Below are 22,736 nucleotides of genomic sequence, written 5' to 3'. Positions count from 1 at the left end.
TTTCATAAATTAACTTCCTTGTGTATTCAGCATGTTGAAGAAGTTTTAATACATTTAATTTTGAAGTGATGCTCTTGTGCTATTTAGTGGATTCCAATTTCCATCTACATGCAAGGAGAGATACCAAAATTCCAGAGAGATAATCTATTAAGATTCATTGTTTCAATGTAATTAAAATGTATACTATAGGCATTTGAATAAATACATGAAATACCATATACACAGACCTTAATAAATGTTGAGGTATTATATTCTCATTTAGCAAAAATGAGATACATTGGTAAGAATTAATCTTCTGGAAAACTAAATCACATTTAGGAAATTGAAACTATAAATACAGCATAAGGTCAAGATTAATTTTTAAAATTTTATTTCCAAGTCAGTGTTTCTTGTTTCACCCTTCAAATGATAAAAATGGTATTTTACTTAAACAATCAAATCTGAAATATCTTTTAGAAAATAAGACTTTCTATTTTTGAATTTCAGTTTTTAATGGGAAGTCTCCATAGTAACACTTGCCCAGACAATTACCTTCGTTCTTTAAAAGGGAAGGAAAAACCTCCATCTTTGTGGAATTTATTTATTTCCAGGTTCCTGCTTGCTTAGAACTTTGCTGAGCTGAAGAATTCTGCAGTGTCAGATTTTGGGTTCTACTCTTGCTGCGTTTTCTCTAGGAAATAATTAACTTCCTTGAGAGTGGACTAGGCTGTTTTCCACTCCTGTTGTCATATGTGGAATCTCGGCAGTGATCTGAATTTTTTTAATAATCCAGGGTTTACCTACTGCTAAATGAGAAGGTGCTAAACTTAGTCTTCCTCAGTGTCTCTTTGATTGTCTATGAAAGATTGCAAATTCCCTTTAAATTGTGTTATTGACTTTGAAGACTATCAAGTAAAACATGAGTTTCCAAGATTCAAAAGCTTTCATAGAAATGCCAACTCTTATCATAGTTTCCCATCCTATTGCCTGTTCTTTATTGCTACGTATGTCTTCATACTCACCTATAAAGGATTACATCAAGTACAGGAACATTAATAATAATAGATATTGGCCAACCAGCTCCCCTAGTAATTCCTTTTGTATCAAAGGAAAACAGAAAGATTTAAATGATACTTCATAAGTGACCCCTCTGAATGTAGGAAACATAGTTGCTTGGTAGCTGAAGTTACAGTGTCTGTGTGTCTTAAAAAAATGTGTCGTTTTTGAGAGAAGTCTTAAAATACAGTTTACTCGTGCTTCTAGTAACATTTTTTCTCTGTGATTTTCTGTTTTCTCAAGTTACTGAATTTTACTCTCAGAATTGTCTGAGCAAAATGGATTCTTCAAGCTGGCGGTGTTTGTGTTTATTTGAATCAACATCTGAAGGACTGAGTAAGATTTCGTTCTCACATGATTATTTAAAATCTGATTTTTACGGTGGAAATTGAGTGTGGCACTTAAAAATTATTTCTCAAATAAGTGATTCTTTCACATTTATTGTGAAAATTGTGTACTGTAGTCTGAAAAATGGCTAAGAATTCCTGACACTCAGCAGTGTCATGGTAGAGTTGAAGGTATAGAAACACATGTGTAAATATAAAATGCATACAAATGTTTTGGGTGGGTTTTTTTTTTTTTTTTTTTTAATTTGAAAACTACACTGGGCTTTTTTACATAGCAGGTAAGAGAAGTCTGAATGTTGGTGTTACCTCATAGGTTTATTTTATGGAAGCTTTCCATTTGATGTAGGTTTGAAATATGCCGATGCTCAACTTTTTTTTCTTTTTTTTTTTTTTTTTGGTGTGTGTGAGAGAACACTGACCAGTTATTTCCATTGCAGAGAATAGACTTGCTTTATGCTGGGTTTTCCCTCTTGTATTTATGACAATGAGAACTTGGGCTGCAAGGCATGTACTCTCTGTGGCTCAGCTGCTCCCTTGCAGAGGGTTTCAGCCTGGTGGCCCATGGTTGCAGGCAGTTGCCCATAGAAGAGTTGCCTGGTTTGGGTTGTCCAGGTTGGGTCTGACCAGGGGCTCTCCTCTAATATGTTTAAATGCTTGGGGAGCAAGGTGATAAACTTGCTGTGATTTGCACTTGAAGTTTGAGCTGGAGCTCAGATTAGAAAAATCTGAGTGGATATTGAAAAAATCATTTAAGTTTTCTGGGGCGTTTGTTGCATTTCTTTCTTTAACATCTTTTTTACTTGAATTGTTTTTCATGGTTCATGTCATGGTGCAGCAAGGGGCTGCTGGCTCCCTGGGGCTGGGATGTGGGGAGTAGTGGGGACTCCCTGGGGGTAGCAGGGCTGGATCCCACATCCAGAGTCTGTCCTGCTGCCCCAGTCAGGGCATGGGGCAGCCGAGAGCACCAGGACAGCCCCAGCACAAGTATCTCCAGTGGGGCCATGGCCAGGCTGGCAGGGTCTGGCCCCCCTGGAGGTAAATGGGATCCGGGGCCCCAGGCAGGGCAGGGGGAGCCCTGGGGTGGTGGGCAGGGTCAGTCAGGACTGGTGACACTCTCAGCATAACTCGTTATTGGCACTGTGCTGACACTCTTTCACTGACTTTCAGTATTGTAGTAATCTTTGAAAGACAAATGAGTATGTAAAACTTGTATGCACTTATGAAAAGGCTTAGAAGGACCTATTAAAATAGGAAAGTGGTAGAGAAATCAACAGTACTACAATACTTTAAAGTCATATAAAGCTTTTTTATTTTACAGATACAATGTTGTGACTCCTGCCTGTAGCTGAATATAGTTCTCTAGAAGCTGAGACTTTAGGTTGTTTTAATTGCTCCTAGGAGTATCATTATTGTTTTGAGAAATTGAAATCAGCATATACTGTAGGTAAATACATTTTTGGTGCTTCTCATGTGTCTAATGAGGGCTCTATCTTACTGAACTTCTTTAATGTAACTTTTATATTCAGAAAATGCATAAAGTACAAAAGCCAACAGATAATTTTTAATATGGTTAAAAAATTTATTAGGAGTTTATAACAAAAACTTGGAAACCACAAAATTTCAATATAAAATGTCAAGCACTTTCTATTTTAACCATCCTTTTGCTGAATTGGCAGCACCAAATTGGTCTCTACCTCCTTTTTTTTCTTCCATTAGAAATGCAGTCCCTCCAGGAAAGCAACTATTTTCAGGTTTTATGCTTAATCCAACTTGGAAGCTCAATCCCTTTCCTGCTGTAGATTTAGGGACTACAGCAGAGCCAAGGAGGGGTCCCCATTGACTCTTGCTGTTTTTGTATAAACAAAACACATCTTACTGGGGATATTTGAGACATAACTTGTTTGAAAACTGTATTGTTAAGACAAGTGACGTGTGCCTGGAAAATTAAGTGGAGTTCAGAGGTTTCAGGCTGTAGTTTTACAACAGTTTTAATCCATCCAGACTGGTAGGGGCTGAGTTTTGGTATCTCTCTGGCCTCTCTGATAGTGTGTGTGCAATTCTTATGTGAGCAACTTCAGCACATTAAACCAACAGAGAGTTATCCACTCTCTTGGGTTTGGCTGGGCTTCTGCTGTTTTAAGGAACTGAAACAGCGACACTTGGGGTATCAAACACAGTTGAGGCGAGGTGTGAGGGAAGAAATGATGTTATTCTAATGCCAGGTATATGTGCACAGATTCAGGCTTAATCCATAATGGAACCATTAGCCATGGTAAAGTTCAATCCAAGCTACCTTCCCTGTTTCATGCTTCAGTAGATCATAGAATTTTGGCTCATTTATGTATCTTTTTTTCTGCTAATGATGAAAATCTGTGCTTTCTAACTCCATGGCTTCAATAGACCTGTTTTAAGTAATGGAAGTTTTGTGAACCTGGAACATGCAGTGTGCGCAGACCCTCATGAGGAAACAAAGGAAACACTTGGATGAGTCCAGATGAGATGGGTGTACAACTGAATACTCTGTGTGGAAGAAATGATGCTTTTCCCTCCTGTTTGGGCCCACAGAGAAGAGTATTACCATTAGCCAAGGGACCACTTCTGTACCTCAGGCAGTAGAAATTAAAAGGCTCTATAAAACAGCTGAAGGGACAGAGGTTTAGTCCTAACTCCTTTTATATATGCTGTTCGTAACAGCTCTCCACATGTGCTGTGTATCTGTTCATATAGATCCAGAAATGACATCTGGATCTTACCCAGTGTATTAGAAAGAAACCATCTAGTACTCGTCATCATCTTCCAGGTCTTCTCCTGCTGTTGCTGCTTCCAGTGCAGCCAGAGCTGCTGCAACTTCTGCATCTTCCTCCTCAATTCCTCCATTGAAATCTTTATGGTTGGTGTGTGTGGGTGCCTGTGTGACTTTGGTAACAGCCACTGCAGTGATACCACCAGTAAGCGTCTCGCTCGGACTTTCAGAGTCAGTTTTAAAAGGTTCAGTACTGCTCTCTTTCACAGACAAAGGTGGGGTTATACAAAGGCCCTGGTCCTGTATTGCTGAAGCACCATTGTTTTGGTCTGAATGTGCACAGTTGACTGAAAAGCTATCTTTTTCAACATAGTTCCCAGTTTGATTGCCATTTAGGGGATAATCAATATCTGGCAGTCTTATGGCATTGTTTTCTGTCTCCAATATTGAGTTTCCTTTGAGAAAGATGCTGTCTTCTGCAGACTGGGAGTCTGGAATGCTGTTAGGCACATTGCTGGCTGCCTTAATATGACTGCCTGTCTCTAGGTCAATTTCTTGTCCAGACCTGTTTGATTTGGTGTAAAAGTCTCTGTTACTGGCTGAAGAAGCCTCTGACTGGCTGGAGATTCCCTTTTCACTGGTTTCTTTTGCTGAGTTTGTGTTGGGGTTGAGCATGGAGTGCTCAGCACAGGAGTTGCCACCATTGACTGCAACATCAAACTTTGCAGCACACTTCACAAGGCCATCCTCTTGAGAATCGTTGCCTCTGTGATTCCAGAGAGTTTCTGTTGCACTGTTTACTGGATTTTTATTTTCTGTTTTGTTTACCTCATCCTTCTGGAGTTCATTTTTGGGTTCTTCATTTTCGCTATTCTCTTTAAATTTGGATTTATTGCTGCCTTGTTCAGTATGTTTGTAGCTGTTTACTTCATGGATACATCCAGATGATTGTACTTCTTCTGGATCAAAAATATAGCTGAGTAAGGAAAATTTGTAAAGGAAATGTTACTTATGATGTTAGTCAATATAATTACAAAAAAAGATTAAGCTTCATTTTTAAGCTGAAGGTCTTGAGGAACGAGTGTTACTGAACTTTACCTTGGGTCCTGAGAATGAGTTAAACCAGATGGAAATGCTGAACTATGCTGTTGGCTGCTGTTTCCCAGGACTGATCATAACTAACCCCTGTAGTGAGATTCACCAGGAGGATGTTGGAGAACTGTGTGCTGGTTGTTGCTTGTTTCCAGCCTTATGTTTTGTTTTCTCTGGGGATCTGATTAGCCAATGAGGAGTCATCGCATGGATTGTTAATTAATATCGTTAATTAATATCATGTAGTTGCTAAAATATCTCCCATTTTTCCTGATGTTCTTCCTTCAAGTCTTTTGCTTTTCTCTTTTTTTTTCTTTTCCCTCCTGTTTGTTTTCTTTCTCTTGCTCTATTGTTTCCTAGACTTATCTCTTCCAGGGCTTCTTTCTTTTCTTTATCTTCCTTTTTTCTCTCACATTTTCTCCCCACTTCCTTACCTGTTCTACAGAAGTGGCCAAGGGAAGGAGTAACCCTCAAGTGAGGCTGAAATGTGATCTTTATAAAACTAGGTAGCCCTCCTCTCTAGGGAGACTTTTAATATGGGAATTCTCCCCCCAACTAACTACATTTAAAAGCTATGATGGAAGCAAGGAACTGTAGTTCATTTTCACTGCTTGGGAGAGAGGGAGGATCTGACAAAGTGTTCTTTGTTTCAGCGGCTCCTAGTTCTGCTGAATTGAGGGAAGCTCATGCTACCTAAATGAGAAAAAACTTTACTAAAGAAGAGTTTTCAATGCAACACAATTCCTTTTGTGAGGTAGGAGTTATAGAAATGGACCTTAATTACAGTAAATCGAAAGGACATTCATAGGAAATCACTATGCCTATGCTTAAAGATGATGTAAACTTTGAGAAAACTCCAACCTTTGACAGTGTCTAATTAAAGCAACAGGTGTAGGGGAGCACAGACACATGGTTTAATACTTTTGTTTTATTCCGTCTAAGCAACTCTTGTTCTATTGTACCTTTGTATCATTTTGCAGCACCTGCACCCCATCTGGATTTTCTTTAATCTGAAAAGAGAGAAAGGGAAGGCAAGGGAGAGACAGTGAGTGAAAGCATTATGAAATTAATATATGAGTAATTACATTGAAAATGATGCTCATGTTTAGAAGGGTTTTGTTAGCTAAAAAGAAAGATATCTACACAGGAATGGATGGAGTACTGTTCAAGGTCTTTGTAGGTTGTTGTCTTGCATTGGCAATGGTCTTTAAATGGGGAAAAATCTGGGGAAGAATTTCACAATTCTTAGATAGTGGTGTTCTCCCAGAATAGTTTCGTAAGCAATTTTATGATTTGGAGAATTCTAAGTCAGTGTTTTGGGTGTGGGTTGTTGGTTTGTTGTTTGGTTAGGCATTTTTTTTCCATATTTTTTTTCCACTTGGCACCTATTGGTGAAGTTCTGTACCATGGATTTGCCCAGCTGTTTTTTGAAACAGTGAACTGCTAGCATCTACCACATCCTTTATTCAGTACTTCCACAGACCAGCCTTGCCTGTGTGAAGAATCACCTGCTTTTGTTTGACTTGAGCCTGTTTTTACTAGTAGTATTTGGTGCCTTGTAGTTCTTGTATTAGAAGAGGTAGTGACCATCACGTCCAGTTGTCACTATAGCAGAGGTCCTGTACTGTCCCTTCAGTGCTCATCCATTTCAGTGTTGCCCATACTGCCATTGTTTCATGCCTATGAACTGTCCTTGTGGTATTGTCTGAGTCTTTTTGCATTTTAACATCCTATCCAAATAAAGTGTGGGAACTACAATTGCAGAGTTCTCAAGGTGTTTGAAACCTGAAAGAAGCAAGTTTATTCTTTCCTAATATCTTCTTGTTTCTATTCACTTGACCCTGTGACAGCTACTGAGCACTGAGGTGACATTTTTGTCGAGCTATCTCTTAGTGAGACACAGACAAGTTCCTGGGATGGGCATTTTATTATAAGCAGGATGTTGTACCTCCATTTCACGACAGTAAAATTCCAGAGTTTGACTAGAACTAGCAGACTGTGTTTTGCTACACCATTGCCTGACCCAGTGAGATGCTAAGAACTATCTATTATATGGTTCTTATACTGAAGTCTTTTATTATGAGAAGAAATGGTTTGCTAATTTGGACCCTTGAGAACTTTCCTGTTCTGAACCTAAACTGAAGTCCCAGATCTGAACATCCAAAATCCTTAAAACCCCCAATATTCTTTATGGGTGGTGGCTATCTTATTTCAAGTTAATAAGTCAGAGCAGGTTATTTAATATGTTCTGTCCATTGTTATTCAGGCCCTTTCTTTTTCTCTGAGATACTCTACAACCTTGCATACTTTTGTCAATGCCTAAGGACAGTGGCTCACTTCCCATAAAACAGAAATTGATGAAGCAAGGTTGGGGTATTTTCTGGAGTAATTTATTTACAAAACATCCAAGGAAAGTCGTATTGATTTATTCTTCTCAGGTATGATCTGAACTGCAAAGTGGCAATTACGGTAGTAGAAATGTAAATCAAAACATTTCCCCTCTAAAATCTGACTACAGCTGGTGTTAGCATGGAACTAAATACCTGATGTCAGACCTCTCATTCTTGGAGCCTCTAGGGGCCTACAGTCATTCAGCAGCTGGTTTTAGCCTAGGGTATAGCTGCTCATACCTATGCTCTGTGTCTTTGTGTACACATGAGCTGTTCTGGAGCAGAAATAACTATCAGGAGTAGCCAGCTTGATGTAGTTCAGTGCTTGTTGGGATGGCTTTTCAGCCAGCTGCTTTGCTTCCTTTCTCTTGGTGCTGCTTCTCTCCCTGAAAATGCAGTCTCCCTTCCACGTCTCTGCTGATCTTGTACTGTGTGTTCTCACCCCATATACCATAGCAACATCATAGCAGGAATTCTGGTACAGGGTTTTTCATCTGAAAAGGATTGCCCACTGAAATGCCCACACAGCCTTTGGCTTGGCTTTAAAATTTATAGGTTTGGTGAACCCAGTTCTAATTTGTATGTAGACCAGCTCTGACAATAGATGTTACTTCTATCTAAGAGTAGGCACTTCAAGTCAAGGTGCTTCTGCTTAGAGTTTTATCTGACAGATTTCCTACTCAGTGATTTTATTTACAAGTTTTGTGATTTTTCAAAAGCATAAAATATTGCTCATAGGTTTTAAGCATTGGGAAGTCCTAATTGCTAGCCTTTATTCTGTTGTAAAAACATTTATGATCATCATAGAAGGCAATTATAAATTGAAATTACTGTTGTTGTTTGCAAAGAAAACACTTTCCGTTTTTTTGGGGGTTTTTTTTTTGTTTGTTTGTTTGGTTTTTTTTTTTTTTTTATTTTGCCTTTTTTTTTAATTTTTTTTTTTTTTAATTACAGCTGCTGTTGGAATTATCTCTGCAGCTACTGCATTAAGCTTTCCCACTGATGAGTTAAAACTGAATCTGTCCTCTGGCATGAATAAACTACTACATATGGAAAACAGTGTTATGCTGTGTTATCTTATGAATTATTTCACATCCCTGAAACAGGAATATAGTTTTACAATGTCACTGTCTGAACACTGGCTTTTTTTTTTTTCCTTGCCCTTTCCTTTCATTTATAATAATCTTTCAAGTCAGGCTGCAAAATAATTCTGGGGAACAAATTGCTTTTATAGCATGAAAAGGCATGCTTTAATCCTACTTATCTTGTTTTAGGTACCTAGCTCTAAAGACTTGTGTATTGTGTGATGTTCATAGTTGCATTAATGGATAAATAGTACTAAAAAGCTGCTGTCTGGAGCAGTTTGAATCAAGTAAGTTCTACAGACTTGAAACAAAAGAGCAATAGAAATTTCAAACAGTGGATGATAATATGTTAACTGATACTGAATTTAGAAACATTGCATCCTTATGAAGTGTTTACTCTGTCAGATATGCCATGCTGCTAAATTGATTCGGTAAGTTCAGATAAACATGACATGATGTGGAATGCTTTCTTTTAGAACATTTTGGGGGCTATTTTCCCCACGAGAAGTGGCTACCTGTCCAAAGTAGCAGTAAAATCCTTGGCCTTAACATTCAGATTCTCAGAATTCAGATTAAACTGCCATAAATCCTAGATAGTATTCTTTCTCGACCGTGAAATTTCTGAAGGCCTGTAAATGTCTGTCACTAGTTATTATGCAGTTACTTAATCCTGAACACTAATGCATCAACTGGCATTAAACCTCTGCAAAAATGTGAAATAGAGATTTTTTTTAAAGTTTTTTTAGGTGTGGACTGGGACACTTGGAGCATTTTCAGGAATGAAGTGGAGCTGTTGAGGTGAAAGGAATAAGGAAGCCTAGAACTAAATTTTTTTACTCTCCCTAATTTTGAACTTGAATTTTTCAGCTTTTAGTAGCTGCTGAATCTCCTAAAGTGTGTCTCTGTAGAGGAGCTTGTACTGGTTTCTACAAAATAATCAGATTCTTGCAACATGACAGTGTAGAATAGCCTCTGCATATTCAGTATCAGTGCTTGTTTCATTTAAAGTTATGACACTTTTCTTCAGTGAAAGAGATGGAAGAGGCCCAGCTTTGTTTGTTTGCTCCAGCCAACCCAGCAGACATCCATGTGACCATGTAAAAGATAGTCTAGCTGACCACGTAAAAGATAGTCTAGATATAATACCCCTGCCATATATTAAGTGTTCACGGAGACACCAGGAAGACTTGATGTTATGAAAGACTGACTTTCTTCCTTTAAAGCAATGTGATACAGAAGAGCAAGTTTAAAAAGAAAAAGTTGGAAAAAAACTGCACAATGGAAGGCGGTAGTAATTAGTCTTAGTTCAAGGAGAGCAGGACGCAAATCCCATCAGTAAAACAAATGCTGAGAAAGGAGCGGTTGTTAAATACATTTATGGTGGTATCTGCTAAGAGAATGAGATGGGACTTTCCCTGAAAGTGTGAGACCCTGGTGAAGATAACAAGAATAATGTCTGACTCCAAACCCACAATCTTGTGTTTTAAGCCACAGCATGCTTTAAGAGAAGTCTGCTTTTCTTTGTTGGGTTTGAGAAACACAAGGTTAAATTACATATTATTTAAATTACATAATAACATAGCTCATATTGTCTATTAAAACTGTGGCTGTGTTATGAGTAAACAAAAGATAAACAAGAGATAATGTCATGGAAAGGGAAGAAGAAATATTTTTGAGTCATAAAAATGGTTTGGCACCTTTCTCAATATTCTTGGAAGTTTACATGGAAACAGAAAAAGGTCAGTCTTATTTTTGTTCATGGTGTATTTTTTCTTCTGTCCTTATTTTAAATTATTTTTAGACACCTCCAGGAGGAGAGGCAGAAAGCTGAGGGAGACCATATTAAAATAGTTTCTGTAGTAGATTTCAAACAGACAAACTCTGACAACTCTGATTTTGGATCATTAATTTTAATCCAGTTTTTTTTTTTGGTGGGGGTTTTTTTGTTTTGTTTTGTTTTGGTTTTTTTAAGTTTGTTTGGAGTTTTCATCCCACACACCCTGATGCTTCTGTTGTTTGGCTTTTCACTCTCCTCCATTCTTTCCCACTCTAGATTACCTTAGCAAGTAAGGAGCTTTTTCCTACAGGGGTATAATCTGGGCTGATGAGCCTGAATGATGTATCTCCCAGGGGCCCGAGGTACCTCTTTCTGATGACTTTTTCCAGTAGAGGCACCTTTCAGACTTGATCCTGCCAGTGTCTTCCCCATAAGTTTGCTGTGTTTTGCACTCCTTCATGAAACCTGTCCATTCTGAGGATACTGCCCTGAGCTACCAGTCTCTTTGCAATGGACAGAAATCCTTGTTCATCAGAATTAAGCCTGTCTGCCTCACTAGTAACACAAACACAATTTACTTTTTCGGTGTTTTTTTGCTAACAAGGTCTTACATAGATGCCAAATGCTAACCAGCTAGGAGACATATGCACAGAAGCAAGTGTGGGAAGAGAAAGTGCTTGCATAGAAAGATGTGCAGAGGAAATATGGAGAATGTGGGGTGGGAATAATCTTAGCTCTAGTACCTGAAAAGCTTCTCCTAACAGGAGGTGCAGTTTGCCTTCTGTGCTAAGTAGGTATTCACCCCTCTCAGAAGATTTCAGAGACTGTCCTCAGCTTGTGCTAAGTCTGAGAAAGGGTCAGATGTGCCTAGGCTGGAGGAAAGGAGTGCAATGTCCATGCTCATTGCAGGGCGGGGGGACAAGACGGCCTTTGAACTCCCTTTGAATCCAAACCATTCTACGAGTCTATGTGTTACTGAGGCGTGGAGGCAGAGGAATAACTGATCTGGATGACAGATAATATAAAAGAAGCACAGGAAAACTGTAGGAGGGTGTTAGAGTTGAGAAGAACTATATTTAGAAATTTAGAAAACTAGTAAACATACAGTAGAAAAAATTACCAGCCCATGCTAGAGAGGGAGAGAGAATAACAGGGAAAATCTTGTAAAGGAAGAAAGACGAGGAACATAACTTAGCCACACACTGTGTAGGCCAATCACTACTGTTGCACGAATATTATCTGTAAGAACAGATGTAAAATACAGAGAACGCTTCAAATCCTGTGGGTTTTTTCCTGACCTTAGTCACTGTTTTGAGGCCAGAGGGCCTCAGAACAGGTATAGGCTTGGGGAGCAGGGGAACCCAAAACATTCTGGGCCCAGAATTATCTGAACAACGTGATCTACTTGAAGATGTCCATGCTCATTGCAGGGGGGCATGGGCTAGGTGACCTTTAAGGATCTCTTCCAACCCAAACTATTCTATTATTCTATCATGATCTGTGGAGAGCACAGTCTATGCTCAAAGCTTCACTGAGACCAATACTTAGAGCTGGACCGAAATCTAATTTTATTTTTCCTGACTGAATCTTAATCTGGAAATTTATTTTAAGTGTGCTTCAGGGAATAACTCAATTGACATATTTAATTTAAAACAAATGAACTACACTGAGGAAATACTGTAATATGATCCCTTATAGGAAGCAGATCCCACCTCATAGGCTATTTTAGTCTGTTTTTTGCTAGCTGAATTGACTTCAGTCTTTTTGTTCACACTTTCTTAAAATGCAGCACTGAGGTGTTGTTCGTGTGCTTCAGTTGTCTTGCAGACCAGCCCTGGTGAGATACCTGGCTGTGCCATCCTGCTGACAGAGTATGACCTGCGGATTGACTTTGAGTCACCCTGCAGTCCTTGCTATCTGTGCTGCTCTGCAAGAAAAGAAAACTGTGCAAGTGCTTTTTCTGCTGCAGTTTACTCTCCTGTTTTGAGGGAGACAGGCTCTATATTTGGGAATAAGGAGTGTCAGTGTCTGCCAGAAAGAGCCTTATGCTATCCTGCCAGCCCAAAGTTATTGCCAAGGTTATTGTTGCTTGTCCTATTTTTCTTTATTTCACAGAGCTGAGCAGCTGTACAGGTCTACCAGCCACTTTTATTTTCTACTGAGAATATTATTTGCCCACTGAACAGCTTGCATGCATTTCTAGTACAGCTAACTGTGAAGACAGGAGAAGTTGACACAGAGAGATTCATCAAAAACTCACGTAAAACTTCTTGAGCCACAGCCTGACTACAGTGGTGACTTACAGCTGTCAGTTTTGGATGTGTGACTCCATTGCCGCTCTCTGCTTGTTTCTTTTCAAACGGAACCCCCTGTTTTTAACAGATAAATATGATCATTGCTTCAATGCAAATAATTCTTACCCTGTCATCAGTTGTTAAGACCGAGAATGTATTTTTCTAAAGTGATTTGTTTCCTTTCTCCCTGGCCAGGCTGAATCAAGCCCATGGACTGTACATTGTTCAAGGTGGCCTGATTCTTTGCATTTTCATGACTAAAGTGTCAGACTTCTGGGTGATATTGCACATGGACACTGTGTACAGACAATGGCTATTTATTTCAGTGAGGGAAGAATTTGATGTGTTTTGTGTACTATTCAAGACATGAAAGTTGATGTTGGTTTTGTGTGTGGGATTTAGTGATATAATTTAGGCTTCTTCCCAGTAAAGCCATGAAACTGATTTAGACTTGTAGTTTTTTCAAGGGAGAAAAGTGGCTTTAATCAGTCCAGTTGTCAAAATCTGGAGGGTCTCATTGGTCAGAAGCATGTGTTGCTTGTTGTCTGGAAACTTAAAGAACTCTCATAGTTATGGTCTCATAAATTTGGATGCTTTGTGTTCTGACATAGAGTAGTTTTTTCATTACCGAGGAAGTTGGTCTGATGTCACAAAATGGTTTTGCTTCATCACAGTAGTATATAGCAGGATAACTAAATCCTTAAATGACAAAGCTAAGTGAGCAGCCATAGCAAGGGGCAAAGCAAACCAAGTGAAACTTAAACAGAATTGTTTCTAATTAGCAGAACCCCACACTTTTCAGGAGATTAAAGAGCAAAGTGATTTAAAGATTCAGAGGGTTGGAAGACCTCCCCTCTGAAGACATGCTGTGAAAGCTGGAGTTGGTCAGCCTGGAGAAGAGAAAGCTCTGGGGAGACCTTGTTGTGGTCTTCCAGTACTTAAAGGGGACTTAGAATGGAGGAGAGCAACTTTTTACATGGGTAGATAGTAATGGAAAAAGGCAGAATGGTTTTTACACTGAAACAGGAGAAATTTAGATGAGATGTTGGGAAGAAATTCTTTACCCAGAGAGTAGTGAGGCACTGGAACAGGTTGCCCAGACAAGATGTGGATGTCCCATTCCTCAAAGTATTCAAGGCCAGGTTGGATGGAGTCCTGAGCAACCTGATCTAGTGGCTGGCATCCCTGCCCTTGGCACAGGGATTGCAACCAGACGGTCTTTAAGGTCCCTTCCAAATCAAGCCTTTCTATGATTATATGAATATCAAATACCCAAATAACAAACACTATACTTGCCTGATGAACCATCAGTATGGCATCAGCTAATCCCCAAAGTATGGCCCACTCACCAAATAACCAGTGGGAGTATGCTGTCATGATTTTGACCTGTATTTGTGTTGTGTCATCTGAAAAGGTATGCATATATTAAGTGTTTATCCAGGAAATTTGCAATAGTAATAGTTGACAAAAATGTGCGGTTACTATGATCTTTGTTCCAGGATCACAACAGTAGCAGTCTACACTAATTGCCATGTACATGAAATAGTACTATAATATAATAAATTGTGTATTACATCTTTGAATTGTTCATAACAGCATCCAAGCTAGAGAGCAGCCTCCTAGCTGAGAGGTGTGTCTGCTGTGCAGGGGTCAGTTATGCCCTCTGATTGTGGGTGCGTGCTGTGACGTTTCTCAGCGTAGGGGAAGAGCATCCTGCCAGTGGGATGTCTGGCTACGAACTGACAAGAAGCTACTTTGGCAGTCAGGAAGGTCAGAGTAATGGAAATATCTGCCTACATTTGTTTTCTCAAAATGCAGAGAAAAGGTCAGATTTAATCTGCTCTGCTTATACTAGAAAAATACGTGCTAATTATCTTACATATGTGTAGTTGTACTGACAAGAAACTGTGCCAGTACAGTCGGCAATGGCAATACCTGCTAATTGTTGTGTGCCAGTGTAAATGCTTCAGCGGGGATGGGGAGCACCCGGATTGATGCAAATGCAACATTAGAAATTACTCCACTTCTTTACAGCTGCTTTCTTCCCATGCCTCCAGGCATCTAGCTGTGTTTTTATCAGATCCTGACGGGTTTCCTGCTCCCACATTGCCCCTTCACATTTCTGCTTTTTCATGCAGCTGTTTTGCACCAAACTGAGAGGCAGCAGTGGGCAGGTCTCAAGGCAGAGAAGTCTGGGTGTTGCCAGCAGTGCTTGAGCACACCTGCACTTGTTTGTGGGTGTGTTGGCAGAAGGGAAAGGTAATGAAAAGTAGATGCTATCGGTTTTACAAAAGGTGTTCTATTTTGATTTGTAACTGTTGGTCATTGCCTAAGCTGGTAATAATATGCATAGCTATGTTAAGTCCTGCTAGGCTCCTCCTCAAAATGTCCTTCTTTTCAAACCAGTAAGGTCAGCCAGATCTTCCACTTACTCCTGGTGGCTTCCTGACAGTATTAGTCAGCATATGAAGTGCCATGTTTTATTCTCATCATGGATTCCTATTTCTACCTTGACAGTTTCGGGGCTTGTTTGTTTGTGGTGGTGGTGTTGTTTTGGTTTTAGTTAGTTTGTTTTTTCTTTGTTTTGTTTTTAAGAAGTCATTCTTTCACTATTTCATTCACTGACTACTATCTCTGGTAGCTGTTGACTGTTTTATAAACACTTGAGAGAGTAAGGCCAGCTCACACAGAAGGTGAACCTTTTTGTGAGCCATTATTGCTGCAGCAGAGTGTCCTAGAGGGGACGAGGGCTACAACTTGGAGGTGATCTGAACACATAATTTTTTTCCTGTTATGCTCTTTGCAATTGATTTTAATTATTTATCAGATACTTAAAAAGAAATGCATTCTCTCTGACTAGTTCCTCATCATTCACAGCACTAGGTCACAGAACATTTCCCTACCCCCATTATTTACCATACAAAATGATTGTTTTATTTTTAAAAAGTAAAAGAAAGAGTGGGGAAAAGGGTAAAACTCTCACAATCATTAGCCAGTTGGCATAAAGGAAAACCAAATATAGCTGGTAGCATAAAACCATTCATTTCCTTTTCAGCTCAGCTTGTTTTCTACGTTTGGTCTTACCAAACTTACATCATTGTCTAGTGTTTAAATTACTGAAGTTTATGTTTCCTGTCTTTTAAAATTGTTAATCCCATAAAATATAATAGTTTATTTAACAGCAGGGCCTAAAACCCTGAGTCCTGTTTAGTCTCATCTTGTATAGAGGCAAACATAGAAATGTGCTCCTTCCCAAGGGATTCATGGTCTAAGTGTGTGACAAGGCAAAAACTGGGAGGCAGATGGTCATGTACATGTGAAAGAAGCAATCAGCAGAGAAACTATATTTGAGTCAGTAATTGTGTTAGGCTAGGCCTGAGTGGGAATCTGTGTCTGGCAACACAAGTGGAGCCTCAAACTAGTTATATCCAATTTTTATGGAACAAGAGGGACTGTATCTGAAATGTCATTTCTCTTAAGAGGTTAAAGTGTCTCTGTGTGATCTTGTGCAACTGTGCACTTTGAAGGATGGATTCTTGGGTTCCAGCCCTTCATCTGAAAATCCTTGGTAGTGTCCGATGTCTTTTAAAAACACTTAACATAGAAACAGCTCTAGAACTTGGTCTTGAGGTAGTGCTGCCATGAGTCTACAATTCAGAAGGTTCTCTTGCTTATGCTTTGCTCCTTTCCCAGTGGCAGGCTTGAGCAGACTGCTTCAAGGCTGAAGAATGCCATCAAGGACATGATTTTGATAGCTGTGACATGTGGCTTAGAGACTGAGGGTCAAACTGAACTGGGGACCCTAATTTATGATGGAATTCTCTAACTCTTTGAATACTGTGTAAAATAATCACTGCCTCCTCTGTGGTTTTGACTGGGAGTTGGTGTGGGTGCTGTCTTCTGGTCTAGAAGTCACTTTTTCTTAGACTTCCATTTACAGAATCAGCTGATGAGTGTAAGCCGGCTTAAATACAGAAGTATTTTCTAGATGTGGATTGTTTCTTAGCTGAATATAACTGTATATATATATAAAGGCTATTTGTTTTAGCTTCCTGGAATAATTCCATTTTATTGTATCAGTTTTACATGCTTTATTTATGAGTTTTACATGCTTTTTAACATGTTTTTGGATGCTGGTATCAATGAGAAATCCGACTTGGGACATTAGAAAAATGAAAAATGTCAGACAGTGAGCATGAAGGCTACAGCATACTGCTGTAGGATTTAGTGAGAAAAACTTGACAAGCCAGAATGCTTCCTAAGAATATTTTGAGTTCATTTGTTCTATTCAGCCTGGAGAAGAGGAGACTGAGGAGAGACCTTATTGCAGTCTACAACTTCCTCATGAGGGGAAGAAGAGGGGCAGACACTGATCTTTCCTCTGTGGTGACCAGTGACAGAACCCGAGGAAATGGTCTGAAGTTGTGTCAGGAGTGGTTTAGGTTGGATATTAGGAAAAGGTTCTTCCCCCAGAGGGTGGTTGGGCACTGGAACAGTCTCCCCAGGGAAGTGGTCACAGCACCAAGCCTGACAGAATTCAAGAAGTGTTTGGACAATGCTCTCAGGCACAGGGTGTGACTCCTGGGGATGGTTCTGTGCAGGGCCAGGAGTTGGACTCAATGATCCTTGTGGGCCCCTTCCAACTCAGCTTATTCTGTGATTGTGCCATCTACATTGTCACACAGGGCCACTCGCTTGCAGCATAGCAGCACTCTGTACACTATGAAATCAAGCTCTTTGTTCGTCCATCTGCTGGAAGCTGTTGCCTCTTGTATTTGCCTGTGAGTGCAAAAATAATTCATTGGCTTTCTGCAGAAATTTGGGGCTAAACATAGCAGAACCTTTAAAATATGCTGTTGAAAGACTTTGAATCTTTAGGTGATTTTGGTGAACAGAGGAAGATGGAAAAAGAGAGAGAGATGGAGATCTCATATATTTTAGATATTGTGAAATTCTTGTAAGTTAAAATAAGAAAATACAATTTAGGAAATCAGCAATTAATTCTAAGCAGCTTAACTCCTGTAATTCTGTCATTCTAACTTATTGAAAACTCGTGGATGCGCGTCAGTTCTATGGAAAGGCTGAGTGCTTCTTTGATTGTTTGATTGTTTGTTTGTTTGTTTGTTTGTTTTTACCCTGTCGAGTCTTTGGAAGTGGGCATGAAGAGACACTGCAGAAGTTTAGCAGGCCTTTATCCTTTAAGTATGCCATACATTTTTACTTCAGGGAGCAATATTCTGAAAATAGACTGGGATGTCTATGGAGATTGCTTCAAATATAGGTATTGGAGTGTTTTGTGTATATGCCTTTGGGCAGGATTTAGGCCAGGCAGGATATGTGATCTCAGCTCTGGTATTCAACTGTAGCTTAGTGTGCTCAAAAATCATCTTGCCCTGAATATTTCAGATGCTTCTGATTTGTTTATATCATACGAAATATTGCTTGTGGCAGGTATTGTGGTGGTATTATTGTACTGCTCAGAACATCAGCCTCTCTTAATACCAAGAAAATTGGATAAAGCCATAAGCAGTTAGAATGAGTCAATGATTCTCTTTTGTAAATACAAAAGTAAAAAAACCCAACCCAGAAAAAACCATCCCCTTGCCCACCACATAAAAGAAACCAACACCAAAAAACCCCCAAAACAAAAACAACAAAAAACCCCCCAAAAATCCAACACATTGACCAAAGAGATTTCTTAAAATTGTCAGGATATTGTGCTTTTGTGTTTGACCATTTAATGGCATAACCTGCAGCTTTTTGTAAGGAAACTGTTAGAAGTCAGTGTGCTCTCCCTCTCAAACCAAATTAATCCTTATGTTTTCCAATTAATTGTCTTTTTCCAAATCCCCCCTTTCCCCTGCTTGCCTTCCATTCTTCTTGTTCTTCCCATAGCAAATGCCTGCATTTTCACATTTTCTCTTGCCATTTTTTGCCTGTGTTGACTGTCTTAGATTGATTCAATTTTGTATTCCTGTATTTCTTCTGTACAGTATCTTTTTCTAAACTTCAGAGTGGAAACTGGCAAGCTTTTGTTAGCTACATCAGGAATCATGTGTTGGGAAGAAGCACAGTTCTCTTCTGTCACTAGTGCTTGTAGCAGCTGAGTGTCGACACTAGAAAATATTGTGGAGTACTGTAGAGGGAGATGGTTTATGCTGTGGAATGCTGAAGTTACAACAGTGAATGGCCAGTAAGTTTTAAACCTACACAAGGAGAAAAAAAAGTAATCCTACCTTTCCGATTGTACTCCATCGACTTCTTGAAAGATTTGTTTTAAATGTCTTGGTCCTGCAATAGTAAAACGCTTTGCAAGTGGTTTCTTCATGTGCACACATAAGTAAGAAGGATACTCTGAGGCATCAACTGTCTACTGTAAACAGTGGGGAAATAGAGTAACCTCCTTTTGGTACCATTGTGAATTTTAAATTTAGACAGTGATCAAATAAATCACTTGAGTAGTATGCTCATCCCCTTGAGCTGAACTGGAATGCTAACCTGCTTAAAGTGAGCATAAGCTTTGCTACAGTGGATTAGGACTCATGTGAAGTGTTTAAACAACAACATTAAAATTAGAAGACTCTCAAATATGCAGTATTATGGGATTATTTTTTCTTTGTATTTTCTTTTTCTTTTTTCCTTTTCTTTCTGGGAGCCAGGATATTTTAGTATCAGTTAAAACTTTACTGTGTGCTTGTCAGAACTTCACCCTTCAGATTGTCACAAACTTTGAAACTTAAGAAATGCCTGACATTGCAATAATACTCTAGATATTGGTAAAGCTGTTGTTCTTTCAGACATGTGCTCTAACTAAATGGAAAGCTCAGCAAAATGTTTTTTAATAAGACTTTCTAAAGAGACAAATTAATGAGATAGTTATAGAATTAGTGTATAACAATAATGCAATGCAGATGTTTTTTCTCCTTTAAAAATACAAATATTTTCAGTATTTCTTGTAGTGAGCAAAATGTGAGCCCATGTGAATTTGTGTATGCATGCAATAATGCATTAATCACCAAGTCAAGCTCATTTCTGTGAAATGGGCAATGTATTTTGCTGTGGGTTTTAGAAATTGGGCCATGTCCTTTCTTTCATTTTCAGCATCTCTCTGCTTGAGTGATAACTTGAAAAATCTCGGTGTAGCTTACATTAAAAACCACAAATCCACACAGAGTTTTGCTTGCACCATTCCTGAAACCTGCAAGGCTTTTCTTGTAAGAGAGTGAAGTTTTTATTAGCCTTGAGATCCCTTTCAGCAGAGCACTCCTAGGGTCTAAGCCAGGGTAGTTCATTCCTGAATTCAACATCCATAGGGAATGGGGCTGGGGCGGGACAGTACAAGGCAACAAGGGCAGTACAAGCAACATGGTCATCGCTGCTGTTGCTGCTCTTTTTGCTGCACTCTCTTTGCATACATATTCTTTGCAGTTATAATTTTCAGAATTTATGGGTAAACTCTGACAAGTTCTTACAAAATTTCACTATTTAGCTTCCAGTTTAATGGTTGCTGTTTGCCTACAAATTCAAGAGAGCAGCACTGCATAGTGTCTGATCCATAGGTGATATTTAGAAGACTTTCTATTAAAAGCCTCCTGAAATATGATTGAAAACTAAATGCAAATTTAAGTGGCCTGGATATCTGGTGTGACTCATTGCTAAGGAGAACCTGGGATTCATTCAGCCTCAATTCATTTGCCCTTAGAGCAAGTCACTTAAGTTGTCTTGTATGTCACCATTTCATGTCCTTCTAAGAGCTTAATGTTTGTGCTGCACTTAGAAGATTTATAGCCCTATTCAATCTTACTGTACTGTTGCAAAGGGTTAAGAATGGTTTTGTGCATCTGTTAAAGGTGTGATCAATACTTTATGTGAAGTGAATAATAAAGCTTATGAAGAATGAGTCATGGTGTGCTCCCGGTTTTATGCAACCTTTTGCTGGGGTCATTTTATGTCCTTTTTTGCATTAATTCTATTTTTTAACAATATAGCTACGATTATTAATTCCTAAGAAGATTCCTCCTTTTAATTTTTGTTCTGATCTCTAGTAATCTTACTTGCAGTGTAATTCTGTTTTGATGTCCTTATTTATTTTGTGTAAGCCATGGCCTAAACATTTGTGCATACAGTGAAAGTAAAATGAAAAATAAAATCCATGGTCCAGTTATGAAAGGATGGAGATTTCATTTAACAAATTCAAAAGAGGTAACTTTTAAAACTAAACTTTCAAGTGCATTCTTAAATGCTGTACTTTCCTTTTGTCTGTTTAACAAATTCTGGAGTAGGAGGTTAGCTATAGGGTTTTCCTTTAATTTATTATTGGGTTGTGTTTGTTTATTTTGAATCCTCTGGGAAATTCCTATAATTCTGTAGAAATTTAAAATGAAAATTCCAAAAAGGAGAGTTGCTGGGAGTCACAGCTGTTGGTAAGTTGTCAGCTGACTCCTTATATCACGTCCAATGATAACTGGTTTTATTGTCCGCTTCTGTCTGATGTGTGTAATTGGCTTTTGACCCAAAAGTAGACTGTGCCTTTTCTTTCTTTGAGGAAAAGGGGAGCAAATAAATTAGTGAAACTCTTTGCCTATAATGTTAAAATGAGTGCTAAAAACTCAGTCTCAAGTGAGGTATATTTAACAGAAAAGTAAGTGTAGAAACTGGCCGATAGAAAATTTTCTCATTGTCAGATAGGATTAGGCATAAACCATTCTATATTTGTTCTTAAACTTGAGTTAAAAGTATCCTTTTTTTCACTGTATTTCAACCTTTTTCCTCTTCTGCTTGGTGGTGATAATTTGGAGCATGGCGATTAGTCCTACAAATTGCATACAGACATTTTAATTAAATACTCTTTTTACCATCATCTTTGCTTAGCAACATCCTTTTTGAGATATTCTGGGAAACGTAATACTTGTCTGGTGTGTAAAACAGTGTTCATAAATCAAGGTACGTTGCCATATCCTGCTTGCTTCTTGCTTAGGTTGTTTAATAGTTTTTGTATTACTCTCTGAGACAGAAACATGAAGCCTTATACATCTAGTCACTCCAGCTTACTGCACAACACAATTACCAGTGAGACTCAATCTTTGGAATATGGCTTACCATGGTGGTGTAGATTCTTGAAGTGAATAGTATCTACATGGTTGTCATGGATGCAAGCAGCAAGTAGTTTTCACATTCCAAAATAACCTGGAATTTAAACAAAATCATCAGGCTCTCAGAAGGTCATATTAGCATTTTCCATCTCATTTAGTTGCTGAAAACATGCTATCTTGAAGTCATAAAACCAAAATCAAAATGAAATACTCTAAACTTGCTTTGGCACAGACCATACATAAGCTTCAGAACTTTTTTGACACAGAGAAGTTATTTCCCTAGTTACTTTCTTGTGCTGCTCTTGAATGTCTTTCTAGGCTTTTGGTTTTAAAAGCTGTGTTTGTCCTCCACTGGAAGTGTGCATGGGGTGCTGTGTTCTCTGAGCAGGCTGGACAGTTGTCACTCTGATCCACCTATGGTCCTGCTCCATTAGGAGCTCCCACCCTGAAACTTTCAAATACCACACACAGCCTGTCTTTGTATAATGTGTGAAGTTGATGAGCACTTTTCGTAAGAAAAGTATCCCTCACCCTAAGGATCAAAGAGAAATAACATATTTTACTCAACAGAGGGTTTAACTCCTTCTTTCTGGAAATCATAGCTTGGTCTTCCATGCTGAGCTGAAGATCAGTTGGTTGTAGGCACTACTTGTTTTCCTTTGTTGGTAAAAAGTGTTAGAATTCTATGCTGCCCCCAAGAGTTTCAGCAAATGTTTAGCTATCAATAGTGGTTTTAATTGCCCATTTAATTTAAATGCCCTGAGGTTTGCATTCCCCTCATAGTTTCCTTCTCTATCAGCCTTGGCCCTTGTGCTTTTGTGGTACCATTCAAATATTTTCTATGCTGCAAAGTCTGTTCAACAGCTTTTTTGGGGGTCTTT

The 22,736-nt window shown here is 38.8% G+C and overlaps 1 protein-coding gene across 4 annotated transcripts in view; it reads right to left on the bottom strand.

Moving 5' to 3' along the window:
* Positions 1 to 2,667: 2,667 nt before the first annotated feature.
* C5H4orf19 (chromosome 5 C4orf19 homolog) overlaps positions 2,668 to 22,736 on the bottom strand; it is a 41,234-nt gene continuing 21,165 nt past the window's right edge. Inside the window, exons 2-5 of one of the 4 annotated variants that reach the window (XM_048305195.1) lie at positions 21,863 to 21,949; positions 19,000 to 19,136; positions 6,180 to 6,227; positions 2,668 to 5,101 (exon numbers count right to left, since the gene is read on the bottom strand). In XM_048305195.1, coding sequence (XP_048161152.1) covers positions 4,159 to 5,101; positions 6,180 to 6,227; positions 19,000 to 19,091 — 1,083 coding nt within the window. In that variant the 5' untranslated portion in view covers positions 19,092 to 19,136; positions 21,863 to 21,949 and the 3' untranslated portion in view covers positions 2,668 to 4,158. The remainder of the gene's footprint in view (positions 5,102 to 6,179; positions 6,228 to 18,999; positions 19,137 to 21,862; positions 21,950 to 22,736) is intronic. The other 3 variants (XM_048305197.1, XM_048305196.1, XM_048305198.1) reach the window with 3 other exon arrangements.

This window comes from Corvus hawaiiensis, chromosome 5, assembly GCF_020740725.1.
Source record: "Corvus hawaiiensis isolate bCorHaw1 chromosome 5, bCorHaw1.pri.cur, whole genome shotgun sequence".
NCBI classification, from domain to species: Eukaryota; Metazoa; Chordata; class Aves; order Passeriformes; family Corvidae; genus Corvus; species Corvus hawaiiensis.
Note: the sequence above shows the minus strand (reverse complement) of the source record. Positions and strands in the feature narration are given on the sequence as shown.